The sequence below is a fragment of the Lemur catta genome, chromosome 3 (genome assembly GCF_020740605.2).
Source record: "Lemur catta isolate mLemCat1 chromosome 3, mLemCat1.pri, whole genome shotgun sequence".
Taxonomy (NCBI): Eukaryota; Metazoa; Chordata; class Mammalia; order Primates; family Lemuridae; genus Lemur; species Lemur catta.
In genome coordinates this window covers 58,352,480-58,379,962 of record NC_059130.1, presented here as the reverse complement: position 1 = coordinate 58,379,962, position 27,483 = coordinate 58,352,480, and the positions used below count along the sequence as shown (strand labels likewise).

General features: G+C 33.6%; 1 protein-coding gene across 1 annotated transcript; it reads left to right on the top strand.

Annotated features, from left to right (window-relative positions):
- The first annotated feature begins 4,127 nt into the window (after positions 1–4,127).
- On the top strand, positions 4,128–23,468 carry LOC123635443 (calcium-activated chloride channel regulator 1-like). The gene is made up of 14 exons (XM_045547602.1): positions 4,128–4,286; positions 5,474–5,614; positions 5,835–5,982; positions 6,347–6,455; positions 8,411–8,591; positions 12,382–12,609; positions 13,429–13,653; positions 15,944–16,121; positions 17,243–17,343; positions 17,714–17,938; positions 18,219–18,489; positions 19,046–19,216; positions 19,755–19,994; positions 23,061–23,468. The coding sequence occupies exons 1-14, from the start codon at positions 4,128–4,130 to the stop codon at positions 23,399–23,401; spliced, it is 2,718 nt and encodes a 905-aa protein (XP_045403558.1). The 3' UTR covers positions 23,402–23,468.
- Positions 23,469–27,483: the final 4,015 nt, after the last annotated feature.

The following is a 27,483-nucleotide window of genomic DNA, read 5'->3' as shown; positions in this document are numbered from 1 at the left end:
TCCTTCTCATCATTCAAGCCTCAACTCAAATATTACCTCCTGATAGAGGCCTCTATGTTTATTACCTACACTAGGATATAAGCACCTTGAGGGCAGAGACTATCTAATTTGCATATTACTGTATTTCCAGTGCCTAGAATAGTGAATCATACAGGCATTAGAAAAATACTTGTTCATGAACTTCAACTCCTTTTGAATGTTTAGAACGTTCATTCAAATACTTATAATTATGAAGGCCATCAATAAGGAAAACAAGGAAAACAAGAATGGAGAGAGAAGAAATTATAAAGGAAAGGTTTTTGGAGAAGGGAAGTAACCCTAGTTACAAGGTCTGAGAGGTAAAATAAAATGCAGAACAAAGTAGGCCAAAAATATGAACACTGATTATTTAATACAATAAAAATAAAGTCTTGTGGGTTTAAATATGTAAAATTAAAATTTATGACTTGGGAAGGAGGATTAGAATTCAAGTTTTCTAAGACCCTTGTTTAATTTTAAAATACACTCATGTGTCATGTAAGTGGCAGGGATACATTTTGAGAAATGCATCATTAGGCGATTTTGCCATTGGGCAAACATCAGAGTGTACTTACACAAGCCTAGATGGTATAGCCTACTGTACACTTAGGCTATATGACATAGCCTATTGCTCCTACATTACAAACCCTTACTGCATTAATTACTAGTGCCCAATATCCCCACTGAGATCATAAGCACCTTGAAGAAGGTAAGGACCATAATTTAATAAATATTATATAATACTGCCTAGCAGAATGACTGACATATCACAAGTGTCCATTAAGGTCACTGAATGAATGAATGAACAGATTAATAAATGAAAAGAATATTCATAAACGCAGGGCATAAATATTGGTAGTAAATAGAAATGACATTTCAAAGGTGTTGGTATAAAAGAAGAAGCAATGAAAGAAGAGCTGATAAACAGAATTCTGAGGGAGTATCTACATTGAAATAAAGCTACCAATTCATCGTATTCGTCAAAATTGTATAACAGCTAATTCCAGCATAATTTCTATAGGAATTAACTGTGACATCTAAGAATGATTGTACTGGAGCATGAGTGAGTGTGTGTAATTGTATTGTCTTACAAATCTCAGTATACTATATCCGTAGGTGAGCTCTTAACATTTCCTTCTTTAGATCTCACATTATGAAGAATGGCATTTGTTTTTAATTCATTTTTATCTGAGTCCTTGAAAGGTAGTATAACTATATAAAAACTGATTTGCTACAACACCTGTACCCTTCATATTACATGTTTCCATGAAGCATTTGGAAAAATGTCTTTCACAGGAAGAGGCAACAGGAAAAGAATAAAGAAACCAGTTTTAATAAAGATCACTTAAAGAGACTTGGTTAGAGATTAAGTTTCTAGAATTTTTTGACAAATATTATTTTTACTCTTGTCCATTTAGATTTCAGATCCAATTTAAGAATGACTTAGTGAAAGGTTTTTCTGTCCTCAAAATTATAAGAAATGAATAATTAAATTACAAATATTATTTTTACTCTTGTCCATTTAGATTTCAGATCCAATTTAAGAATGACTTAGTGAAAGGTTTTTCTGTCCTCAAAATTATAAGAAATGAATAATTAAATTCTGAAAACCTTACACTTAGCTCTAAGTTTTCAAGGCAAAACCACCAAAAGAAGATTCCATCATTCAGCCTAAAATTGAAACAAGATAGAAATTCTATGGACTCATACAAAATTGATCATAGCAATCCACATTCTCTTGAATCTGCTACTGACAACTATGAATCTACAATAGAAACCAAAAAAAAACTACTTTCAAAATAACTTTTAAGATTGATACTCACTGATTACCCATTTGAAAAGTATTATACATCACATATGCTTTAAAAACACAGACTCTGAAACTGTAATGGCTGAGTTTAAATCCCAGAGTTGCTCCTTCCTGAAAGTGTAACCTAGGACAAATTAATTAACTTCTCTATGCCTCAGCTTTCTAAAGAATGGCCTGCCCCCAAAACTTTTTCTGATTCCCTTTATCGTATACAAACAATTTCTCACCTTTTGGCTCCCTAGCACTGTATCTAATAACTCTCTTATAGAACTTTTCTTATTCTACCTTCTATTTTAATCTTTTTTTATATCAGCATATTATGGGGGTACAAATGTTTAAGTTACATATCTTGCCTTTGCCCCACCTGAGTCAGAGCTTCAAGCAGGTCCCTCCCCCAGATGGTGCGCACTGCACCCATTAGGTGTGAATATACCCGTCCCCTCCTCCCTGCCATCTTGCCGACACCCGATGAATGTTATTACTATATGTGCACTTAAATGTTGATCAGTTAATACCAATTGGATGGTATTTTAATCTTTTTTATTCTAATCTAACCCATGCAACAAGTTTTCAAGTTCTTTGGAGGCAGTGCCTGTGTTTTACTCATTTGTACACTCTCTAAAGATCAGTGCAGTGGGCCTGGCACATAGAAATACTGGCATTTTTTATATGAATTAAAAGAAATAAGGAAAAGCAAGGAATATATATGTACCTGCACTTACAATAGGTGCTTTCCCGCATGTTATTTCATTTAACCTTTACAGCATTTCTTCTAGGTAGTTGTTACTGTCCTCATTTAACAGTTAAGGAAATTGACATTTAGGGAGGGTAAACTCAGAAAAAAATAATCTCTTCCATCAAAGGAGTTTATGATCTAGTAGGGAGTTATACTATGTACAAATGCAATACAGGTAATATATAAATATAATGGTTCTAACAAGTTCAAAGAAAGATTACTTCTAGTGTGGATGATTTGGAAAGATTTTATGGGTGAGGCTGCACCTAAGCTGGACCATCAAGGACAGGATATTATCAAAAGATGGCGATTAATCAAAGAGCATTTCAAAAAGCTTATATTAATAGTTTCACTCGGACAGTTTCTCCTCTAGTCTTTCCCAGGCAGGCTCAGGGACTCATTCATTCCCCAGTTAAACACCAGGAGACCATCTTTAAAAGTTTTACAAAATAAGCCAATGAAAACATGGAATTTAATTGGCAAAAATTTATAGCAAGCTTTGTATTCATAATATAATACATAATGTTTAATAATAACAGATAATATTTCTTGAGTGTTTATTATGTGTCAGAAGTCTTGTATGTTCCATTTAATTTAAGGCATTAAAAGAAAAACAAGTCTTGTATGAAGTGCTTTCCATATATTATCTCATTTAATTCTTCCAACACCCTGTAATTATGCTGGTATCACAGAAAAGAAACTAGGCCTAAAAAAAGACATACAGCTCTTACAAAGAATCATGTGATTGTTAAGTGACAAGGCAAGGGGAAGGTTTAGATTCATCTGACCCCAGAGCCAACTCACAATGCTATGTATACAACTATTTCAAGCTAAGGAACATTTGTATTCAATCCAAAAGAGAAATCTTAATTGAAGCATATTAAGTTTTCAAGTTACACAAGGACAGAAAGCATTCAATGCTATTTAAAAACTGAAATAAAGAAGTAGTTATTGCAGAAGGTAATAAAAAAAATTCTCTTTGATCTGTAGCTGTTGCTTGTATCACTCCCATCTTAAAGAAGGAAATATGAACCCTTACTTCACTGCCACTCCTACTCTAGTCCCTTTATTCTTTTTTTTTTTTTTCTTTTAGAGGAGAGGGGGAGAAGTGGAGTCTATTCTTTTTTTTTTTAAACAGGTTTTTTTCATCTGCTCTTTCCTGGTGCTTTTAATTTCAGTTCCTCCTCCCTCCATAGAGTGTTTCTCTCTAAACAGATCCTAGGGCTTAGAACTCTAATACTATTTGATGGTGATGATGACAATGATGATCTCTCACCACTATGGTGACAACTACACAATGTATTAATAAAAGAATGGCTCAATTCAATGAATACTTAATGCCTCAGCTGTCTTAGAAAGTATGATAAATGTGTTCATCATAATCCCCATTGCTACCTAAAAACTAAATCTTTAGAATGAGTAAGATAAGGAAGTTCAGCAAGATCTTTTAATAATTTACTGTATATGTATGCAAATATTTTGGTCTTGATTCAAATTCCTGAGTTAAGCAGATACATAAATACCCTTCCTATATTTCCAAGAGGTTTAATGTAACGTGCAAAAATGGGGTTCAGTGTGAATGTTATTCTGTTCTTAGCCTTATATCTCTTGCCCAGAGTGAAAAGCTCAATGGTAAGTTTGAGTAATAACGGATATGATGGCATTGTCATCGCAATTAACCCCAGTGTACCAGAAGATGAAAAACTGATTCAAAACATAAAGGTAAGAGAAAGTTTTATTATCCACATATTTTTATTTCACTAAGTATTTTCAGTTCATGTTGCCTAGGCACATACACTCACACAGAGTTATAACTTTCCAAAGTTGCTTGACAGTATTCATCACGTATGTAGCATTTCTCTAAACTATCAAAATTAGTATCTGCTTAGTTTAAGAATATTTTTATTATATATTAATACTATAAGGCTTCCTGCTAATGAATTATTAAAGGTCCAAACTACTAGTATTTTTTTCAACTAGATAAGCTAACAGAAATACTTTAGAACGAGTGGAAAATTATTCTCAAATGTTATCTTTTAAAGTTACTTTTATAAAGTTCAACTTACTAATCTACATTTAAGCCCCAGGAGTTCATTATCTGATACAATTTTTCAGTTGTTCATATTTATTCAACTCTGGAAAATTTAAAAAATTATATGCATTTTATATTAAAGAAAATATTACATATTTAAAGTTGATTTATCTTCCTAATTTTATTTATATTAGTCAGTATAATAAAACACATCTAATATACAGCACTTTAATATATACTATCTTTAATCCTCCCAATATCCCTGTGAGGTGATCAAGAACAGGGTATTATCCTTATATAAATGAGGGAAGTTAAGTGATTTGTATGTTCTTACAGTCAGTAGCAAAACTGGGATTGCAAGCCAATAAGACCTATATATTTTTATTTTCATTGATTCTTGGTAAAACTTTGCCTTTTATGAACACATTCCATGTGAGAAGACAACTCAAAATAAATCTAGCAAAATTTTTTTCGACTAATGTCAAGTGTAATAATCCACCAAGCTTTAAACTCCCAATTTATCTAAACTACCCATAAGCACCTGTGACTAAATAAGCAACTTGCCAACAGGGTCCCAGTCTTAATCACCTTTGTAACTCACCTGGTATCATCTTCATTCCCATCTCCAACCCATAATGCTGATTGCAGGCCTGGACAGGTAAAAAACAGAAAGTTGATTTTTGAGCATATGAAACTGAGGAGTTTATAAACTGAAGAGATGTAGTAAAATTCAATCTGTTTTACAGTTAGTCTTTGCCACAATGTCTGGGGAAAGGAAGCTTAGATTTACTTCCAGTTTGTGTGTGTGTGTGTGTGTATATCTTTACATTCATTTCACTATGAAATTGTCACCACAAGGTATTTTTAATTTTGTCAGGAAATGGTAACTGAAGCTTCTACTTACCTGTTTCATGCCACCCAACGAAGAGCTTATTTCAAGAATGTAAGCATTTTAATTCCAATGACCTGGAAGTCAAAATCTGAGTACTTAATGCCAAAACAAGAATCATATGACCAGGTAGGTTATTTAATCTGGCTCCTAAAATGCTTCTTTGTTCTTGTGCTTTTTAAAAATGAATATTTGTAATTTTTTTAGTAACTTCTAATCACTAATTGAAGTAATTAAATCAGTGATATAACTTTTCTTAATGTATATGAAAAAAGTTCTTGTTTCTAAAATCCCTTGCTTCTATTGCTCTTGAATTTGTTTTTGTTCATTTGTTCTTTTACTTTTTTAGGCAGATGTCATAATTGCTAATCCTTATCTGAAATATGGAGATGATCCCTATACACTTCAATATGGACAATGTGGAGAAAAAGGACAATATATACACTTTACCCCAAACTTCTTGCTGACTAATAATTTGCCTATGTATGGACCCCGAGGTAAGAATATCTATTTTATACTTCTGCTCTTGTTTCCACTGGAAAAAAAAATAACACTGTAATTAATGGTATTTTAAAGATTTAAGAAGAGAAAAATAGGTATTAAGTATTACCGTTATTTGGAAATATGCTAATTATGTTCAACCTAATTATATTTCTTTTTGTGCATGTGTGTTTAATAATAAAATGAGTCACTTATTGGCACTAACTCATTTCAACTTTTTTGGCCTAATGAAAGACGTCAACTTCTGGAGTTCCTTGACTCATTTAGGTTGGGGAGACCGGGCAGGTAGACTTAAAATATAAGGAAACTGTCTTCAAATATTGTAACTATAAATTTTTAAGTGACAATATTCTCTTATAGGCAGAGTATTTGTTCATGAGTGGGCCCATCTCCGGTGGGGAGTATTTGATGAGTATAACATGGACCGGCCATTCTATATTTCCGGAAAAAACACTATTGAAGCAACAAGGTATCGTTGGACTGAACAAATCTGTTTTCAAAACTTTTCACTTATGCCTCTTTAATTTTCTATACTAGGCCAACAAAGGCTATCTGAAGTGGTTGAATATTTATACCATTAATTGGAATATCCAACCTGTTCCATTATCTAGATGTCCAATTAATTCTGCAGATTCCACAAAATCAATCAGGAATTGGAAATCATTTCAATATGCAAAAGGATGGCACTAAAATATGTTAAGGGTAGAAGAGAAAGGAAAAAGCTGTAGCCTAAACTCCAAGATATCTGAGATCTCTCTTTTGTTCTGTTTAATTCATAACTTTTTAATGTAAATCTGTTTCACTGAAACCAATTAAGTTGCTAGACCTTTGTGCTAAATATAATATTATACTTTTTATATAATCTTGAGCTTAAATAAAAAGTATTTCTCAAAAAGATAAGTCAGTAAATTGATTTTTTAAGAAATATAATTCTGGGTGGATACAGACAGGCCCTATTTATGAATAGATGAGATGTTTAAACCTCTAAGTTTAAAATACCAAGCACATGGAGTATTTAAGGAGCATTGAAGAACAATGGAAATTAATGCAGCAAGAAATATGTCTTTGGGATAAAAAACGTTTTAGAGCAAAGAAAGCTGATAGAAAAATGCATCTCCCTATCTCCTTTGTGTTGTTTGCTTGATCCCCACTGAGGTGCCTTGGGTCTTTCATACAGACTGGGCTGCCAGCCTGGGACACTTATTCCTCCCACCCTCATCCCACACAACTCCTCCCTAACCCAATAACACCTGTTCATCTTTCAAGACTCAGTTTAAACATTTCTCCCCTAAATGTCTTTTCTCTCCCTCCATTTGGGGTTAGATAGCCTTGGGAGTGCTCCCACAGCAACATGTGTGGGCTTTTCTCACACTTAAATCACTGGGCAGCAACTGTCTACGTAACTTTATTTTCTCCACTACAATTTAAGATTCTTGAGGACAGTGATATTTTTTAACCCCTTGGCCTTGGGGCTGGCATAAATTAAAAGCTAAACAAAGAATGTATCAAACAAAAATTTTTGATAAATTGATAAAAATGAATGAATTTCCTTATAATTGGTCTTAAAAAGAAATATATTAGTAAAAACAAGTATGTAAGCATTTATTGAGCTCCTACTATGTGCCAAGTTCTTTGAGGCAGTGAAGTCTCATCATATGTAAGTTTACCTTTCAGGCTTACTCTGGAACTAAATCTCTTGGAAGATGTGACTCACTGTCTCCCTTAATCCTTGCAATACAAACAAATTTATTAAAGTGGATTAATGTTATGAAGTTTAATATTAACACAGAATGGAAGTAAATCCTGCATATAAACACAAACTCTTTAGAATCCTTTACTCATACTCTGCTCCCCTCCATTCCCTGCTAAGGACTTGACAAATCATCTTTATCGTAAAGATCAAATGGTTTTAATGCACAATCATTTCCATGCAGGGTTTATTTTTATTTCTTCCTTCAGTCTAACTAAGTGGTTCTCAAAATGTAAATTACAAAATGCTGTAAATATAAAACCGTGAATACCACATACGGAAATTTAAGAGGATTTTAAGCATAATGCTGACTCTTCCTTCCCCACTAAAAAGCAATTCCTCTGTATCTCTTAACTCATTTGATCTTTACAACATCCCTGTGAGTTAGGAACTATCATTTTTAGCTCAAAGTCACAAGGATAGTAGATTTACTGATCACATCAATGAGCAGTGAATGTTTAAAAAACATAAACTGACAACTTTGTTCTTATTGAAATCAATGATAAATAGAGGTAGAACATTATGCCTACTTCTGTCAAAACATAATGTTTGGGTTACATGATGTATAGCAGTTGTCAGTGAGGGAAAGATTTTAGGATGTTGGTCTTTATTCATGATTTGCCTAGTCTTCATATGTATATGTATATATGTGCAATCTAATTCTTTCACCATAGATGTTCCACTCATATTACTGGTACTAACGTGGTTTTCAAGGAATGCAATGGGGGCAGCTGTATAACAAGGCCATGCCGACGTGACTCACAAACAGGGCTGTATGAAGCAAAATGTACATTTATCCCAGACAAGTCCCAGACTGCAAAGGAATCCATAATGTTTATGCAAAATCTAGATTCTGTAAGTAACTTCTATCTCAAGATTCTATAAGTACCACAAGGGAATCCTTAGGAAAAAATTAATTAGGGAAGCTAGATTTTCTACTATGAAAGTATGTGTACCAATAGAAAGGAAGGAAATTACTCAGATAATTAATTAAAGGCCATTTTCTCCAGTCCATGTCAGGGTATGTCTAGATATTATCCCATCCTTTCTTGTTAACCTTTTTCTTTTCTTTAAATGTATAGCACTCTACTCTTCTCATTAGAGTCAAACAATAAACTCTTAGAACATCCCTTCCCCCATAGACTTCTGTGGACTTGTATATAGAGCTACAATCTTATTTTTAATTCCTTTTCTAAGCGTTAGCCATACTACTTTTCTAAAGTAATTTATAATGTGACTTTGGAAAGGACTGACATTCTAGATTTTCCATTATCTTAACACTAAAAGCACACCAAGCTACTGCAAAGTGATACTGTGAAAACACATGACTGTCTCCACAGAACACTTAAGGAAAAAAATTCACAAGTATCAATGTGTCTAGCCAATTAAATAATAACAACACTGTAATGCTCCAAAGCTAATGTTTGACCTGAAATATCTAGTTTAAATATATTAATATAAAGCTCAGTGAATAAGAACAAGTACCTTGAAGTCAGATAGACTTGAAATTGAAAATCTGCCTGTCATTTTCAAGCTGTATCACAGTGGGCAAACTGATAAATCTGAGATTTAGTTCTCTTACCTTTTAAATGGAAATTATAATACCTACTTCACATTCTCATTGGTGTTAGGTTTACAAGAGCTAATATAAAGTATTACCATAGTATTTAGCACAAACTGAGTACAAAATAAATTTTTAATTTTTAAAATTGATAAAATATCTGGAAAATAGCCAGTTTTCTCTTTCCCTAGGGAAGCCCAATCTTAATTAATGCAAACATACTATAATTATTGTAATTACCTAATGAAATTTTCTAAACATGTAAAAAATATTTTAAAATATGAAACATATCAAAATTGTCAAAAACAACAATAAAAATAAAATACACTACCTCTATATAGTAAGACTAACTTTCTTAAAAGAAGCAAATTTTTATATAACAAATCACTACCAACAAATACTTCCATAGACCTATCATCTCTTACAAAATTTAAAATTCTTTTGGAGCCTAGTGCATTAATGATGGAAGGCTTGAATAAAAATATAGACTTGATATTTCCTTCTAAAACTCTTAAACTAACTTGAGTTAGATATTTACGTAGAAGTTGTTTTCCAGACAAAAATCTCCCTCCCAGAAATACTTAACACATGACTTAGGAACTTTAACCTGCTGCATCTGGATCAACAAAGGCTGGTCAAAGAGTTCAGTATGCAAATAGATATCAAATCATGCAACACAAGAGGATAATCTGAATACTATATGTATTGTCTGTTCCAAACTATAAATTCCAAAAGCATTTGACTATAAGGAGATAACTCATGCCCTCTATCTGGAACATAAATAATAATGAAGATTATGTAGCTGAAATATGAAGGGCAACTAATTATATAAGACATGGCTTAGAGATAAATACTGTACTTCAACCATGTATCTTGTCCAGAATAACACTAACTTCTAATTATCATAACATAAATATATTAGACAGCATCTGTACCTAAGGCATAAGCTCAGATCCACGAGAGATATGATCTGAAATATTGAATATTTAAATCCATATTTCCTTCTCTTAACCTTAATGATTCCTACTGCATGATCAGCACTATGTTAGGAACTGGAAACACAGAAATAATCAAAGATAACTGTTCTTAAGGAACTCAGTTTAGCGAGAAAGGTAGAAATACAAGAAAAAATATGTACGTTATAATACAAATGAAGAAGTGATATAGAGATATGAACCAAGTGCTATGAGGGTGGCAAAAACATTTTCCAAAGAGATGAGTTTTGAGCTGGGATTTGAAAAAAAATGAATATGAATTTGCCAAAGCAGGAAGGGGAAGGGTATTTTATACAAAGAAACAGATTTACAAAAGCAAAGACTGGAGTAAGGCAGGGAAGCCATGCATGATTGTGCAAGTGTAACATTGCCTAAATTATTTGCATCATGGTCATTAAAGATTTCAGCATTTATTAGAACAATTTGCAGGCATACAGCAGTAAAGGAACTTGAGAAAGGGGTGACTTTTTTTAATTTGCACAAAATTACCATCTGGGTTAGCAAAGTCCCTAATAAAAGTTTCTGGCATATTCTAAGGATAGAAAGAAATTCAGCGTGCTAGAAGCAAAGGCCATATGGTGAGCAAGAGGCAGGAAATGAAGTTGAAACAAGAAATGGGGGCCAGGTGTGGTGACTCACACCTGTAATCCTAGCACTCTGGGAGGCCAAGGTGGGAGGATCACTTGAGGTCAGGAGTTCAAGACCAGCCTGAGCAAAAGTGAGACCTCCGTCTCTACTAAAAATAAAAAAATTAGGCAGGCATGGTAGCGCATGCCTGTAGTCCCAGCTACTCGGGAAACTGAGTCAGGAGGATCACTTGAGCCCAGGAGTTTGAGGTTGCTAGGAGCTAGGCTGATGCCACAGCACTCTAGCCCGGGGAACTGAGTCAGATTCTGTCAAAAAAAAAAAACAAGAAATGGGGACCTACAAAGCTAAAAGTTTCAGTTTTATCCTCTCAGCTTTAGACTGGTGATATGATTAGCTTAATTCTTTCAGGAAGGTAATCCTAATTGTGAAGGATAGGCTGGAGTTGGATGATAGTGGAATCGGGGAGACCAGTTGGAAGGCCATGGCAACAGGCAGGTAAGAAACCTGAATAAAGGCAGTGGCAGTAGTAGGGGAGAGAGGGACCAGGTTTCATAAGCACTTCATATCAGCAAGATGGTCATGAATCACCGCTTTGATTGAAAACTATATTTTTCTCCTATCCAATATAACTCCATTTGGAAGATGTAAACCAGAGCCATATCAGAAACAAACAAAAACAACTCTTAAAACTTAGATCAAAGGTATACAAATTTAATAATTTAAGTTCTTCTAAATCTGAGCTTACATCTAAAGACTTGGCATTGGGAGAGCAGTAAAATAATGAAATGACACTACTAAACATATTTCTTACAAGCTGAGGATAACTGCAAGATGAATTCTTTTTGAATTCTACCCTAGTTTATGAGAACATTTTCCACGTTACTATATTTTCAAAACTTGGAGAATATTCATAGATTCAATAGTAATAAAATATTCATTGGCAAACTTATTGGATACAATTTACTACTTGACACTAAAAAAGAGAAATAATTACATTTCCTCATTTTCTCCCTACACTTCCATAAGTGTATTATTTTATTTACATCAAAATTCGCCACAACCAATAATAATCCACATTGTAGAATATCTATCCTCAAGTTTTTTGATCAACTATGAAGATGAGGAACAAACCTAGACAATTAAAGAAAGCCATTTTCTCTACTACACTTTTAGGGAGCAGCTAGAAATTACCACAAACCTGTCCCTTTTTCTTTAAACTTAATTCAAGGGGCCTGAGCTCCCCAAGTGTCTAGAAAAGAAAGTAAGAAATTATCTTGAGCCATTATGACAGCTGCCACCAACCCCCGCTGCTGAAAAACTTTACCAGTATGTACCGATAGTTTTACTCCTTCCACTCCATTCAAGTATGCAAAATGGATGTCAGAATGTTAGACTATGAAGTAATTTTTAATTGTCAGGTGATAAAATCTGTGGAGGACGTATATGGCAGTTAACCGCTCACAAGTTATTGTAATCTTCTTTTCCAATTGATTTTTTTCAGGTAATTGAATTTTGTAGAGCAGAAACCCACAATATAGATGCTCCAAATCTACAAAACAAAATGTGCGATCACAAAAGCACATGGGATGTAATCATGAACTCTGATGATTTTCGGAATGTATCTCCCATGACAGGAACGAATCTACCATCTCATCCTACAATTTCATTGCTCAAGTCCAAACAGCGAGTAGTCTGTTTAGTACTTGATAAATCTGGAAGCATGGACATGGTAAGACAGTTTTTTGCCCTCTTAAATTAAGTGCTTAAGCTAATAGAAATATAAACTTAATCTTAGGTTTAGTTCTAGTAAGCTACTAACATATATATGTATTTATGTTCTAATAAATTTTAGTATAATGATTTTATATAGATAAGCACTAGAAAATAATATGCTAAAATAAAAATGTTGTTATATTAAGATTATTGGATTATGAACAATTTTTACTCCTTAAATTTTAGTTGTAACTAACTAGAAAAATTATAACTGAACAAAAAGAAAAAATGAAAATCATAAGTGTGCCATTGAACATGTATCATTTCAGTCTTTTTTTTACTAATGTAGTTCTTTTTCTTCCTCAAAAATGTGATTAAATTTTATATAACATTTTATAATCTGATTTTTTTTACTTAATATACCTTAAATGCTCCCCATGTAAAAAATGATTCCATTAAATAATTTTTATGGCTTTATCACATATACATATCATAATTTAGTCAAACAATCCCCTATTGTTGAACATTTGGAAATTTTCAACTTAATAATAATAGAGTGCTGCAATGAACATCTTTGTATGTATTTTTTTAATTATTTCTTTAGGAAAAATTCCTGAATATAAAACTGTTAAATAAAAATGTATAGATTTTTAAAGCTTTTCCAAGTATAACATAACTGATTCTTTAAGATTTTCTTCAACTTTTTAAATAAAGTGAAGTTAGATTTTAAAATACATCAATTAATTATTATCATGATCTATGGCCCATAAATCTGTTATTAATCTGTCAAGACTTGGAGAGTCTCAGGAGTTGTTCATACATCTTTTTCTTACAGGAAGACCGTCTCTTTCGAATGAATCAAGCAGCAGAACTGTATTTGATTCAAATTATTGAAAAGGAATCCTTGGTCGGGATGGTCACATTTGACAGTATTGCTGAAATCCAAAATAATCTTATAAAAATAACTGATGATAACACTTACCAAAAGATCACTGCAAACCTGCCTCAAGTAGCTAGTGGTGGAACTTCAATTTGCAATGGACTCAAAGCAGGATTCCAGGTAAAATAAAACTTTTTAAAATAGCATTTGCTATTTACTATTGCTTTTAATGTTGTCCAATTACCTTTGAACAAGGGCCATGAGTTCACGGGTCCCTCATTTAATAATACTGTGACCTGATCAAGGTAAATCATTTATGGGAAGAAAAAAATAGCTTCTCCTACTTATCTATTGTTTAAGCTAGATCCTCTCTGAGTGTGGTTGTTCCACTGACATACTCCTGAGGTACTAAGTTGCACTGGAGAGTGGTTAAGTAAGAAGAAAAAAATCCAGTGTGCACACAATCATCATGATTTTATTGAGGAGCTCCCCATTTCTCTAGTACTCCCACAGTCTGAGCTTCAGTGAGCAGAAAATAATACCGTTGAGGGGATTGTGGAAGAGGAAAATTAATAACATTTCTATATTATGAATAAAGAAAGCCTCAGTTCATCAAGTTAAATTGACATTTAAAAATCACAAAGATAGAGGTAGCCCCTCAAGCAGTATAGTACCACACCCAACAAACATAGGTGGAAGTTTAATTAAATCAAATTATGAACTCAAAAAATTGGGAGCATCTTTTGAGCACTATTCCCACCTACCTCCTGTACTCATGTTAATCCCTTTCCCACCTAAGTTAGCCTTCATTTAAGCCTATTTATTGCCATGCTTTAAGTCACAAAAACAGAAAACTACTTTCTTCACTGATCCTTTCCTTGTCCTAAAGTGGAGATTGCTACTCTTATCTTGGCCATTGATTAAAACCATCTGTTAACTTTCCTCAGGGTGTCTATTTGTCATAAAACATATTGGTTTAAAGAAGAAGGCAAGCTCTGAATGTAGACAAACCTGGGATCCTGGCTCTAATATTAATTAGCCAAATGACCTTTAGTAGGTAACTCAACTCACAAAGTCTATTTCCCCAACCGAGGTAAAGTGAGTATTATTAATAATAGTACCTACCTCATTTAATTGTGGGAGTTATGTAAGATAAGTAAATGCTTAAGAAAGGTTTACTATTATAATAATCACAAGTCTTTTTATACATATCTATTCACTTCTAAAATATGGCAAGTACTGTACATTGGGAATATGTCAGCATGTCAGCACATATTAGTTCATAAATTTTTAAAATATATTTTGATACATATCTTATGATATTTTGACCACAAACTCTATCGCTAAATAGATTATGTCAAATCACATTCACAGCTATAAACAGCTCTTAATTATTTACATAATAAGCCATATCAATATATAAGCATTTTACTTATAAAATTATAAAAATAATAGCTAACATTTATTGACCTTATACTACATTATTGCCTATGCTAAATGCTTATATGCATGCATGATCTTATTTTTTCCTTACTATTACTTTGTGAATTGGGTAATATCATTATGCCCATTTTGCACATAAGGAAATGGAGGTTCAGAGTAATTAAATCTTTCTCAAGATTGTGTAGTCAACAATTGGCAGAGGTAGGATTCAAAATCTGGTCATTCTGATTCTAAGGACCATACACTTAATCATTACACTAATCTATCTATAAAACTCTATTATATACTATATAATATATGTGTATGTACTTTCATATATAGTCTTGAGAAAAACTAAACACTAGCTATTCTAGTTAGCAAATGGCAGAGCTGGAATTTACTTTCAAGGTATCTAATGCCAAAGTTCTTAGCCAATACTCTTGGTAGAAGTCAGGAAAAGATGAAAAGAAAACAGTATTTGTGGTAATTGACAAATTTATAAACTTTCTTCTTCATGGCAGGTCAAAGGTTTTTTTTCCAGGAAATCCTGAGATTCTCCAGCAGTAATCAAAGAAAATGCATTAAAAAACCATACCACATCATTTAACCTTGCACATCCACTTTTGGTCATGACTCTGCAAATGCTATCTAGTCTGCAGTCTTCCAGAACTGTCTGGGTCACTTGCCTCCACCCCAAGTATCCCCTGGGATAATAATAACAATGACAATAGCTAATATTCACCGAGGACTTACTATGTTCCAGGCATTGTTCTAAGTGCTTTATTTTTTCTCTCTTGGGTAGCAAGAGTATACCTGAAAGGAGTAGAAGTGATAATATTCAAGCTTTGAAAACCTACAAGACCACTGTAAATTACACTCATTTCCATATGCCAACTCAGCCTAAAAGGACAATGCAAGAAGTTTCCTTTTGCTTACTCTGATGCAAAGGACTAAAGATTTTTCCAAGGCTAAAGAACAGGTTCATTCTTATTTTAAATATATTAAGATATGGCATTGTGTAATTAATAACCTGGCTTCTCACTATCAGGTAATTACCCAGAGTAACCAGAGTACTTCTGGTTCTGAAATCATATTACTAACAGATGGGGAAGACAATCAAATAAGCTCATGCTTTGAGGAGGTAAAACAAAGTGGTGCAATCATCCACACCATTGCTCTGGGACCTTCTGCTGCCAAAGAACTAGAGACTCTGTCAAACATGACAGGTAAACCTTTGGAATATAGTTTGGATAGAAAATAAATTTCTAGTCTCTCCCATTGCAGGGGCTCTTTCTCCTTAAACTTATAAAGCTGCTAAAAAAAATTTATCCTAAAAATTAATCTTTGTCACTACCTTGTCAAATTCAAATTCTTTCCCCTCTCCTCCACTTCTTCATATACCAGCTTCTTCTAATATATTCAACATTTGCTGTCCTCATTCATTCCTTCCCCACTTTCTGCCAATATCACTAAAAAGAAACTTCTTTCTCTATGAAGAGAAATTACTTAACTGCAAGTCCAAAATTATTGCTCAATTCCAGAATACCACTCAATCCCACAGTAGAGATTTAGACATCCCTCTTTTATAGATGAGGAAATGGAAACCTAGACAGTACAAATGATTTGCCCAAGGCCATAGAGTCATAATTACCAATTCAGAACTCTTTCCATCATCCCACCCTGCTTCCCACCTCACCAAATCTTGTTAAATCTTAGTTTGGAATATTTCTGTATTTCCCCTTTCTATCCGGTCCTACTACCACTACTATTACAATCCATAACTCTTGCCTAGGTTACTTCAATAACCTTCCAGCTGATCTTTCTGCCACTTATTAATTCAATAAATATGTATCGATGGCTGTATTTGTAGCAGTCGCTTGTGTTAATCCTTGCTTTCTGCAATCTATTTTTTCCTAACTCCTTTTACTCAACTAATCTCTCTCTTCATTAATTTCTATATTATTTATTTTCTGCACTTAATCAATTTTTACCTTATGCTAAGCAGCTGGCTCAGAAGAACTATCTTAAATTTCATTTTTATAACATCATTTAGTTCTTAGACCAGTTTTAGTAATGTGGGAGGACTTACATTTGATGATTGATTGATTTAAAACAAATAATAAAATTTGGGGTGTTTTATAGAGTTTCCTTCATTCTTATCTTACTTATTTTGAAGAAGGTTTTAGTTAATAGGATTACATCTGGGACACTGATATACTGAAAGTTCATAATGTTCTGGGAAATTCATCTTTTGTAAGTTTAAAAAGACATTTTAAAATAGATTTTAAAGCATACTGATGACAGCCCTATAGCAAATATAATTTTCCCATTTAAAATTCCATTTTAGGAGGACATCAGTTTTTTGCCAATAAAGACATAAATGGCCTTATTGATGCTTTCAGCAGAATTTCGTCTAGAAGCGGCAACATCTCTCAGCAAGCTCTTCAGGTCAGTATATCAAAAAAATTCTTTGTTTTCTTACAATTTTAATAAATTTCTATTATCCTAATTATTAACTCTTCTTTCTCTAATAAATAACTCTTTTGCCTAAAAATATTTCAGGTATGCAGAAGAAAAACATCCTTACTGAATTTGCTTTTCCATGACACAGCCACCTTTTCTTTTGAATTCTTCTATTTTTTATAATTATGTACGCTTTTTATTTGGAAAGTTCTTTAAAATAATCCTTAGTTATTTTAATTGAGATCTTAAAAACAAATTTAAAATTACTCTAGACTGTAAACTGACTAAACTTAGAAATTCCATTACCTATAAAAATATATGGGTTTTATGTTTGTTATTTTTATTTATACAACAGTTGGAAAGTAGAACCTTGAATATTACAGGGAAGAAATGGATAAATGGTACAGTGCCTGTCGATAATACAGTTGGAACTGACACTTTCTTTGTTGTCACATGGACAATACAAAAGCCAGAAATTCTTCTTCAAGATCCAAAAGGAAAAAAATATAATATCTCAGATTTCAAAGAAGATCAACTAAATATTCGATCTGCCCGTCTTCAAATACCAGGTATTGCAGAGGTAGGTCTATTCTTTTTCTCTATGCTTTCTTAATCAATTTCTATTTTAAAAAGATGAAAATAACACTGTCAATATTAAAACAATGACAGATCATCTGTCATAAAAAAAGAAGTCAAATAAAATAATGAGGGATTCATATCCGTACTATTTACTAGTTTGTAAAATCAGATATTAAAAATCATTATTATTACTCTGCTTACATTTCTAAATAATTTTATATTCCAAACAAGAAGTAGGAAAATATTACCAAAGCCCTCAAATAGATATTTTTGATTTTCAGACAGGCACTTGGATTTACAGCCTTCTAAATAAGCATGCCAAATCTCAATTGCTAACGGTGACAATGACCACTCGAGCAAGAAACCTTACCACACTCCCAGTAATTACAACTGCTCACATGAGTCAAAATACAGCTCATTACCCTAGCCCAATGATTGTTTATGCACGAGTCAGTCAAGGGTTTTTGCCTGTTCTGGGAAGCAATGTAACAGCCATTATAGAAACTGAAGATGGACATCAAGTGACATTGGAGCTCTGGGACAATGGTGCAGGTAATAAGAATCTGCATTGACTTCCACTAAACTTAAAATTCTCCTACAGTTCCATGACTTAGAAGTCAATATTTCCTGTGTTTGCTAATGAATTGTACTTTAAAGTAAATTAAATTTAATTTTAATGTTTTTAAAATTTTTTACTTAGTTATCTTGACAAGTCATAGCCACAAGCACATTTATCTTTTTAAATTTTATGAACAACTTTACTTTTCCTATGAAAAAATGAACAGTTTTTCTTAATTTTCATTAATGTCATTGTTCCACATGTGCTTTCTCCACTTCAGTTATATTTTCCTTATTTTGATAAGTTTCTTTTATAAAATAATAATAATAGTAACAACTAATATTAATTGAATGCCTACCATGAATCAGACTTTTCCAAAATCACAGAGTTAGCAAGTGGCCAAGCCAAAACTATTTGATTCCAGGGTTCATGTAATTAAAACACTGTGCTATACTATCTCCCAAATTATTGACATCACCAGTGCTCAAAACAGTTATGATTGTCATTTTTACTTTACTGTATAACTAATTATTACATTTCAATATCAAGGTGCTGATACTGTCAAGAATGATGGCATCTACTCAAGGTATTTTACAGAGTACCATGGAAATGGTAGATACAGTTTAAAAGTACATGCCCAGGCAAGAAAAAACGCAGCTAGGCTAAGCTTAAGACAACGACAGAACAAAGCTCTTTATATACCAGGCTATGTTGAAAATGGTAAGTAGCATTAAAATAGAAATGTGTCTGTTGTTTAGGTAAATTGCATATGGCAAACATTGAAAATACAATGTCCTAAGGAAAACACAAGTATATAATAATATAATCATCTATATATCTCAAAATCATATTCGTATTAGTGGATCTAGAATATACCTTTGTTTCTACATGTTTTGATCATATCCTCCTCAGTTCATTTGATTAACATTGAAAAAAAAAAAAGGTTACTGAGCACCTGCCATATTGCAAGCACTGTGCTAGATGCTGGAGCTACAAAGGTAAATAAAACACAATCCTGGTCCTCCAAAGAATTTGCATCAAATAGTAGAGATGAAAAGGTTAAAAGATAGTTTTAACATAGCATAATGTCTCCTCATGAACTTTAAAATGACATAAATAAAATAAGATTTTTTTCATTAAAAGCTGTTATTTTTCAATGTCTGACATCAATATTAACCCTCTACAGCTTCAAGATCAGCTTACAAGTTAAAGAACAGACATGACAACGTGAAAAGTGATAACATTTTTTTTTTGGTAGGTAAAATTATACTGAACCCACCCAGACCTGAAGTCAAAGACGAAATGGCAGAAGCTGAAGTAGAAAACTTCAGTAGAGTAAGCTCTGGAGGGTCATTCACTGTATCAGGAGCGCCTCCTAATGGTAATCATACTCATGTGTTCCCACCTGGCAAAATTACAGACCTTGAGGCTAAGTTTAAAAGTGATCATATTCAACTTTCATGGACTGCCCCTGGCAAGGTCCTTGATAAAGGAAAAGGTAAGTTTGAGATTATGTTTTAAAATATACTAAAACAGCAGTCCCTACCTTTTGACACCAGAGAGCAGTTTCATGGAAGACAATTTTTCTGGGCGGGTGGAGCTCACTCAGGCGGTGATGTGTGTGATGGGGAGGGGAGCGGCTGTAAATACAAAAGGAGTTTCGCTCACTAGCTGGCTGTTTTCTGTGCATTCTTTTCTCCCTCCCAAGGAAAAAGTTTTGAAGTATTTCTGTACTTGCACAATTTCATTCATTTATTAACCTTCTGTTAAGTGTTCACACTATTATGTTCCTAAGAAATAATCCCTACTCTCAACAGTCAATTGAGTACAGAGGATACACAAGTAAACAAATTCAACAAAATGTGCTGTTGTAAACAGAATGATATAGCAGCCCATGGGTAGGCCACGAACCTCTACTTGAGGATTGAGATCACAGGGAAACTATCCCTGACCTGAGTGGTGAAGAATGAGAGTAGTTGGCCAAGTTAGGTGAAGGTGACCCACAGAGAGATGTTCATGTGCAGAGAAACTAATTTGTTTCAGAGGTTTGTTCATGGAGTTTGAATAAAGTTCAAGACCAAAATATCTCCTTTATTCAAAGTTCCTAATAATAAATAATAAACTGTCCTAATTCCAGAAATCTTAAATTACTTCTATCTTTGCTTTAAATTTAACTGGATTCAATCAATATTTATTGAATGCCTACCACATTCCAATATTATGTAGACTAGTAGAGTATTATAGGATAAAGCCAGTCTTGCTATTTTCCCTTTAAAGTGGGAAAATAAAAGCAATATGCAAAATAGATATACATAGTATCACAGAAATTGTCAGTGCTAAAACAGCAAGTATTCAGCATTCATTCTCCTGGGTTACAATAAACCCCTCATTGTATGCTCTCAAAATAAAATGCCTATTAATCTTTCACTCACTTTATAGCATTTTCAAATCTGTATTTCTTTTTAGCATTACTATATAAGCAGATAATCATTCAAAAGCCAGAGGAAACATAAAATAACTACAAACATATCTTTTTTATTTCACTGTTGAAAATTCTCATCATAATAGCTTCTGAAATACATTATTTTCACAGAGTATGACCCCTAAACATATGGCAGAATTTTTTAAAAGTGAAAAATACCAATACTGCCACTGAAAAAGCCACAGAGGAAATTACTTAACGAAGTATTTAGTTCTAAAATCAGTTCAGTAAAGACCAAGCCTTCAGTTCAAGACTGGATTCATAATCAAAGTCTCTCATGCTAGTTAAAGGAACTAAAAGTAGGAATAATGTATCATATATGGGCACTGAGAGAGAAAAGACATCACTATGTGTAACTACAAATGCCTAAAATAGGTGGGATCTAATCTTCCTCTTTCCTGTGACAAATAGGAAGGGGTAATAGTAACCATCAAATGTTATCTACAGGCATTGAAAAAGTAAGGTAGCAGCAATTATCTTAAAGAATAAATGAACTTATATATAATCTCAAATGCAGCACTTAAATTCTCTGGGACACAATTTCTATACTTGTCAAATATGCAGATTAGACTAGGTGACCTAGAAGTATTAAAACAAGTAGATATAATTCTAATATTTTATGATTCTCTAATTCCATCATTTTTGGTATTAACAACTATATTGTTGACCAATAAGTAATTAAGGAGATCAAATACATGCCCAACACAGTACCAGGTACCCTGGGTGATACAAAAGGAGTATAACACATGGGCTATAATCAGAATGAAAAATTGAACCTCTACAAAACAATCTGGAAAACTCCATTCCATGCAATAGGAGTTCATGGAAGAGAGTGTCATCAGGGTGAATGAAATACTTGAATAAGACTTCATGAGGTTGGGCCTTGAAGAATGAATATAATTTGCATACATAGGGAGAGGGAAGTGCATTGCAGGGAGAGAAGGAACCAAATAATATGATCAAGGTCAAGATAGCAAAATTTCACAATGGAATATTTGAATTAAAATAAGGGACTGATAGAAAGAAAGATAGATAGTAGACCCATCTAAATGGAACACAGAGTTTCGTGAAGAGTAATAGAATGGATTGATAAAACCTATTTATGGAGAACCTAAGTATTAAGCAAAGGGCCTGAAATTTTTTTAAAAAAACACACACACTCAAAATATCTTCAACATTTCATGAAAAATTTAAAATAAAGTTTTCACTTCAAAAAAGAACATTTGATGTTTTATCGTTCATTGCATTTCAGAATGTAAAAATATATTTTTATATCGATGACTCTCGTACAGAGTTCTAAAAGCAATGTAGAATGAAACATTTATGTCATCATCATCCTTGCCTTTCTGGATAAAGTAATAGCAGTTATAATAGTTAATATTTCAAACATTTAGTAAACACTAAATTGTGTTAAACACGTTTCATGCATTATTATATATAATTCTCATCACTTGGTGAGCAATAAATATTTGCTAAATGAATTGAATAACTGAATCTCTATTTTACAGATTAAAAACTAGAGATAAGAAAGGTTAAATAAATTTTGTTTTGTTACATAGCTAGAAAGTAGTAGAATTAGGGTGCTAATCAAGGTCTGCCTAGCTCCTGAGCACGTGTTTTACTAGTACACATCCCAGTCTCTCTGCTTACTTTTACTCTTTGTCCTTATCGCTGTTTCCCACCCTATTTATCTTCTATTGCTCCTTCTTTCAGCTTAATGAGAAATAATACAGATGTGGGGTACTGAATGTCTTCACTCTACTGAAACATTATTGTGTTCCTTGTTCTAAATGAAAAAATGGATTCAGCTCCTTACATTACTCTTTCTAAAAACAAATCTAGATTCTTGGTTTTTAGCACTATAAGATTTTGAATTAAATTTTTCTGGGATTTTATAACTGTACATTAAAAACAATAACTGTTCACATATTTGTCCTTAAAATAAAGAAGATGGAATAACGGGATTTCTATATCTAAAACCTAGTGTGCATTTCTGATAAGCTCCCAAATGTAAGGCAGTGTGGTGGCAGCAAGGCATCCTAGTGATTTTAATATTCATGAAGTTATCTATTTGCTTTCCAGCTGACAGATACATTATAAGAACAAGTAAGGATTTTCTGGTCCTCCAAGAAGATTTTGATAATGCTTCTTTAATAAATACTTCTGGTCTGATACCTAATGCAGCTGGCTCAAGAGAAAATTTTGAATTTAAACCAGAACCTTCTAAAAGAGAAAATGGCACCAAATTCTATATTGCAATTCAAGCCATTGGTGAAGCCAATCGCACCTCAGAGGTTTCTAACATTGCACTAGCAACTAAGTTTATTCCTCCACAGGAACCCAGTGTCCCTGCTCTGGGTACCAATATTTCTGCAATCAGTTTAGCAGTTTTGGGATTAGCTGTTATTTTATCTATATTTTAAACTAGAAATTGTATTAGAACCAAAATTCAATGTTATACATATTTGGTAAACATTTATTGTCTATTATAAGATGCTATAATATAAACGTGAATGTATGAAGATTATAAATTTCCTAATTACTTGAGTTTATTAATACTAATTGAATTGCTAAATGTAAATCAAAGTGAGTATACCATTTCCTGTCTTTGAACAATCCATTAATTTTTAATATGAAAAGAAGATGTATATTTGTACTTGTGAGCTTTTTAAGAAACATTTTCAGAGTTTGCTCTAAACTCATTCTGTATATTAACAAATTGAAATGTATCTAAGCCATTTGAAAAATATTCATATAAATATAGCAGCAAATGTTTTTATAGTACAATTACTTGTATTCTATTCTTGATTATGAATGAATACTTTATCTTTGCATAAGCTGTTTTCAAAAAGTACCATAATTTTTCAATGAAAAATAGTCTAAAGTAATAAGGAGGTCAAATTTGTTTTTATCATTGATTAAAAGTGGTATATTACAGTTTTAGCCCTAGACGTGAAATGACTAGCAAGAATGCTTTTTTTTGGTACGAGTTATGGAACATTACAATAAAGTTCTATTTCTATTCTGAGACCATCATTGGGTACTAAGGGTATTACCAAGATGCTTCATTAGGTCAGGGATATCTTTTTCTCTGCTATATCCTCAGCAGCTAGAATAGTACTTAATACATAGTATGTATTCAATAAATATTTGTCATATAAGTTAATGAATACTTTCATACCCTCAAAAGAAATCCAAATTTTACCTCATTACATCAAAAAATATCATGTGCACATGCTATTTTGAGGACTTGATATAATGAAAACTAACTCACTTAATAACATTGATATGAAGCAACACATAAAATTTCAGAAAATTAACTGTATTATCTCAACAGAGTTTATAAAATATCTAATAAAATGTAAATCAGGCTATTACTATAGCAATGGTGTGATTTTTCTGAGAGAGAGAAAAAGAAAGACAAAAAGAGAGAGAGATTTATATTGAAGGAAAAGACATTGTTTACAGGCAAGAAGAGTTTTAAAACTTTGAATGTCTGAAAGGAGGAAACTGTATGATGTATCTGAAGAATCAAGAAAAAAAATCATAAAACATTACCTAACCAAATCCAGAAAAATACATGAAAAATAATAATATATTATGACCAAGTTGAGTCTATACCAGGAATCCAAATGTGATTTAATACTAGAAAAAGAAAAATCAATGTAATTCAACACATTAACCAATTAAAAAGAAAAATTATATGATTGCCTCAGTACATGCAGAAAAGTATATTATAACTCAACCACCATTCTTCATTCAAAATGAAACCTTGGAACCATTAACGATATTTTAACCTGAAAGTCCAAACCCTGATCATTTAAAAATAAAGAAAAAGGGGCTGGGTGCAGTGGCTCATGCTTGTAATCCCAGCACTTTGGGAGGCTAAGGCAGGAGGATTGCTTGAAGCCAGGAATTCAAGACCAGAGTGAGCAAGAGCCCATCTCTACCAAATACAGAAAAATTAGCCAGGCGTGGTGGCGCATACCTATATACCCAGCAACTCAGTTAGTCAAGGCAGGAGAATCACTTGAGCCCAGGAGTTTGAGGTTGCAGTGAGCTATGATGATGCCACTGCACTCTAGCCTGGGCAACAGAACAAAAGAAAGGGAAGGGAAAGGAAGGGAAGGGAAGGGGAGGGGAGGGGAGGGGAGGAGAGAGGGGAGGGGGAGGGGAGGGGAGAGAGGAGGGGAGGAGGGGAGAGGAGGGGAGGAGGGGAGGGGAGGGAAGGGAAGGGAGAAAGGAAAGAAAGAAAGAGAAAGAAAGGAAGAAAGGAAGGAAGGAAGGAGAGAAAGAGAAAGAAAGAAAGAAAAGAAAAAGAATTAAATCTTCAAGTAGAGATGATAAATTAGATATTAGATGATGAGAATTCTAAATTCCTGGAAAAACAAATCACTTAAGAATCTATAAATCATAAAAAAAATATTGTGAAAGCCTTAAAAGAGTCAAGAGATAGTTAATTTAGTTTCATATACATGGTCACTATACTAAATGATTTATATAGCTTTAGTAGTCAATGAGGAAAGTACCTATGCAATAGGTACAAAAAAAAAGAAATAGAAGATATAATGATTGGAAAGAAAGGTGCAAAACTGTAATTATTTGCAGTAACACAGAAAATCCTATAGAGCTGGTTTGGAGGTTCTAGCAGGGGAGTGCAGCTACTCATATACTCTTAACTGAAGAACAGTCCCCTTCTATCTAGGAAGGTCATCCTCTTTGACCCAGCAGGCAGCTTTGGGAGGGATGCACATGGAGCAGTGAGGGAGGAAGGGGACATCCACCTAGCCAGCCAGATCAGCCAAATCAACACTGGCAATCAGTGCGGTGACAGATGTCACAGCCAGATCACCCTCACATCCAGAAAATCCAATGGAATCAACAATTAAAATAACAAGAGAGTTCTAAAAAGTTACCAAACACAAGATCGATTTATAAAAAATCAATAGTACCAGTCTGGCATGTTATGAGCTTAGAAGTTGTTACTCCCATCCTCACAACAAGAAAAAAAGCTGAACTGAAAATCAACAATTCTTCTTAAATTCATTGGAGAATTGAAGTCACACTGCAACCAGCTACTAAAAATTTGGAGAGACCTGTAAATACAGAGAATCACAGTTTACCAGCAGCAGAAACCTGCCAGTGAAGCCAACACCAGTAAGAACACTAAGCTGTCAATGAGGACTTGCCAGAGGCTCAGAATGGATGAGCTTGAGAATTAAAAACTCTGGGAAGCCCCAGAGGGACCTCCATACTTCCCTGAGTTTTTCTTCCAGGAGCCCTAGCAAGTCCTCAGGGTAAGAATTAGAGAAAAATTCCCTCAGATTTTCAGCAAGAGGAGAGGGAACAGTTAACATTTTGAAATATTCCTAGAGCCTTCTGTTCTCCTTAACAAAAGCCTATCCTCAGGAGAAACTATTTCACCAGTGCATGACTGACTCGGATTTGACAAGAGGCTAACCAACTTGGGGGTAGGGAAATACTCAACTCCATTTTCTCCTAGCCTTCCACGTGGCAGAGGCAAATACCCAACTCCAGAGTCTTCTAACATACCTATCTCATCAAAGGGGAAAGAAGCTGAAAAGCACTTGTAAAGGCCACAGCACAGGAAGACAAGCACATTAAAAGACTGAGACCTAATCCATAGGATTACGCAAAGCCTCTTCTGCCCCTACACCTTACCACCACATTAATAGACTGCTGTGTATGAACAGGAAATTATGGATGAAAGAACTGGAAGCTTCAAACCCAATTTGAGACAGAGTCTCTAGAGAAACCCAAAGACAGCCAAGAAATAAAAAACAAAAACATTAGAGGAAATTTTTGCCTCTGACACTTAAAGCTACAGCAAACAATAAACATGATCTAACACCTACCCAGGTAATGTAAACCTCACACTAGCGGCCTATTTATCACAATTTCTTTTACCCAATACATCATGTCTGGCTTTGAACGAAAAATTACAAGGCATGCTAAAGACAGGGGGAAAAAAAAAAACAGTCTAAGGCGACCAAAAAGGAATCAGGACGAGACTCAGATATGGCAGAAATTTTGGAATTATCAGACCAAGTGTTTAAATCATAAGTATGACTAATATGGTAAGAACTTTAATGGAAAAGGGAACAACATGCAAGAACAGAGACATGGGTAATATAAGCCGAAACATTAAAATCCAAAGAAAGAATCAAAATGAAAGGCTAGAAATAAAATACTATAACAGAAATGAAGAATGCTTTTGATGGACTCTTGGTCACAGCCAAGAAAAGAATCAGTAAGCTTGGCCAGGCACAGTGGCTCACGCCTATAATCCTAGCCCTCTGGGAGGCCTAGCCCTCTGGGAGGCCGAATTGCTTGAGGTTAGCAGTTGAGACCAGCCTGGGCAAGAGCGAGACCCCATCTCTACTAAAAATAGAAAAAATTAGCTGGGCGTGGTGGTGGGTGCGTGTAGTCCCAGCTACTTAGGAGGCTAAGGCAAGAGTTTGAGGGTTGCTGTAAGGTAGGCTGA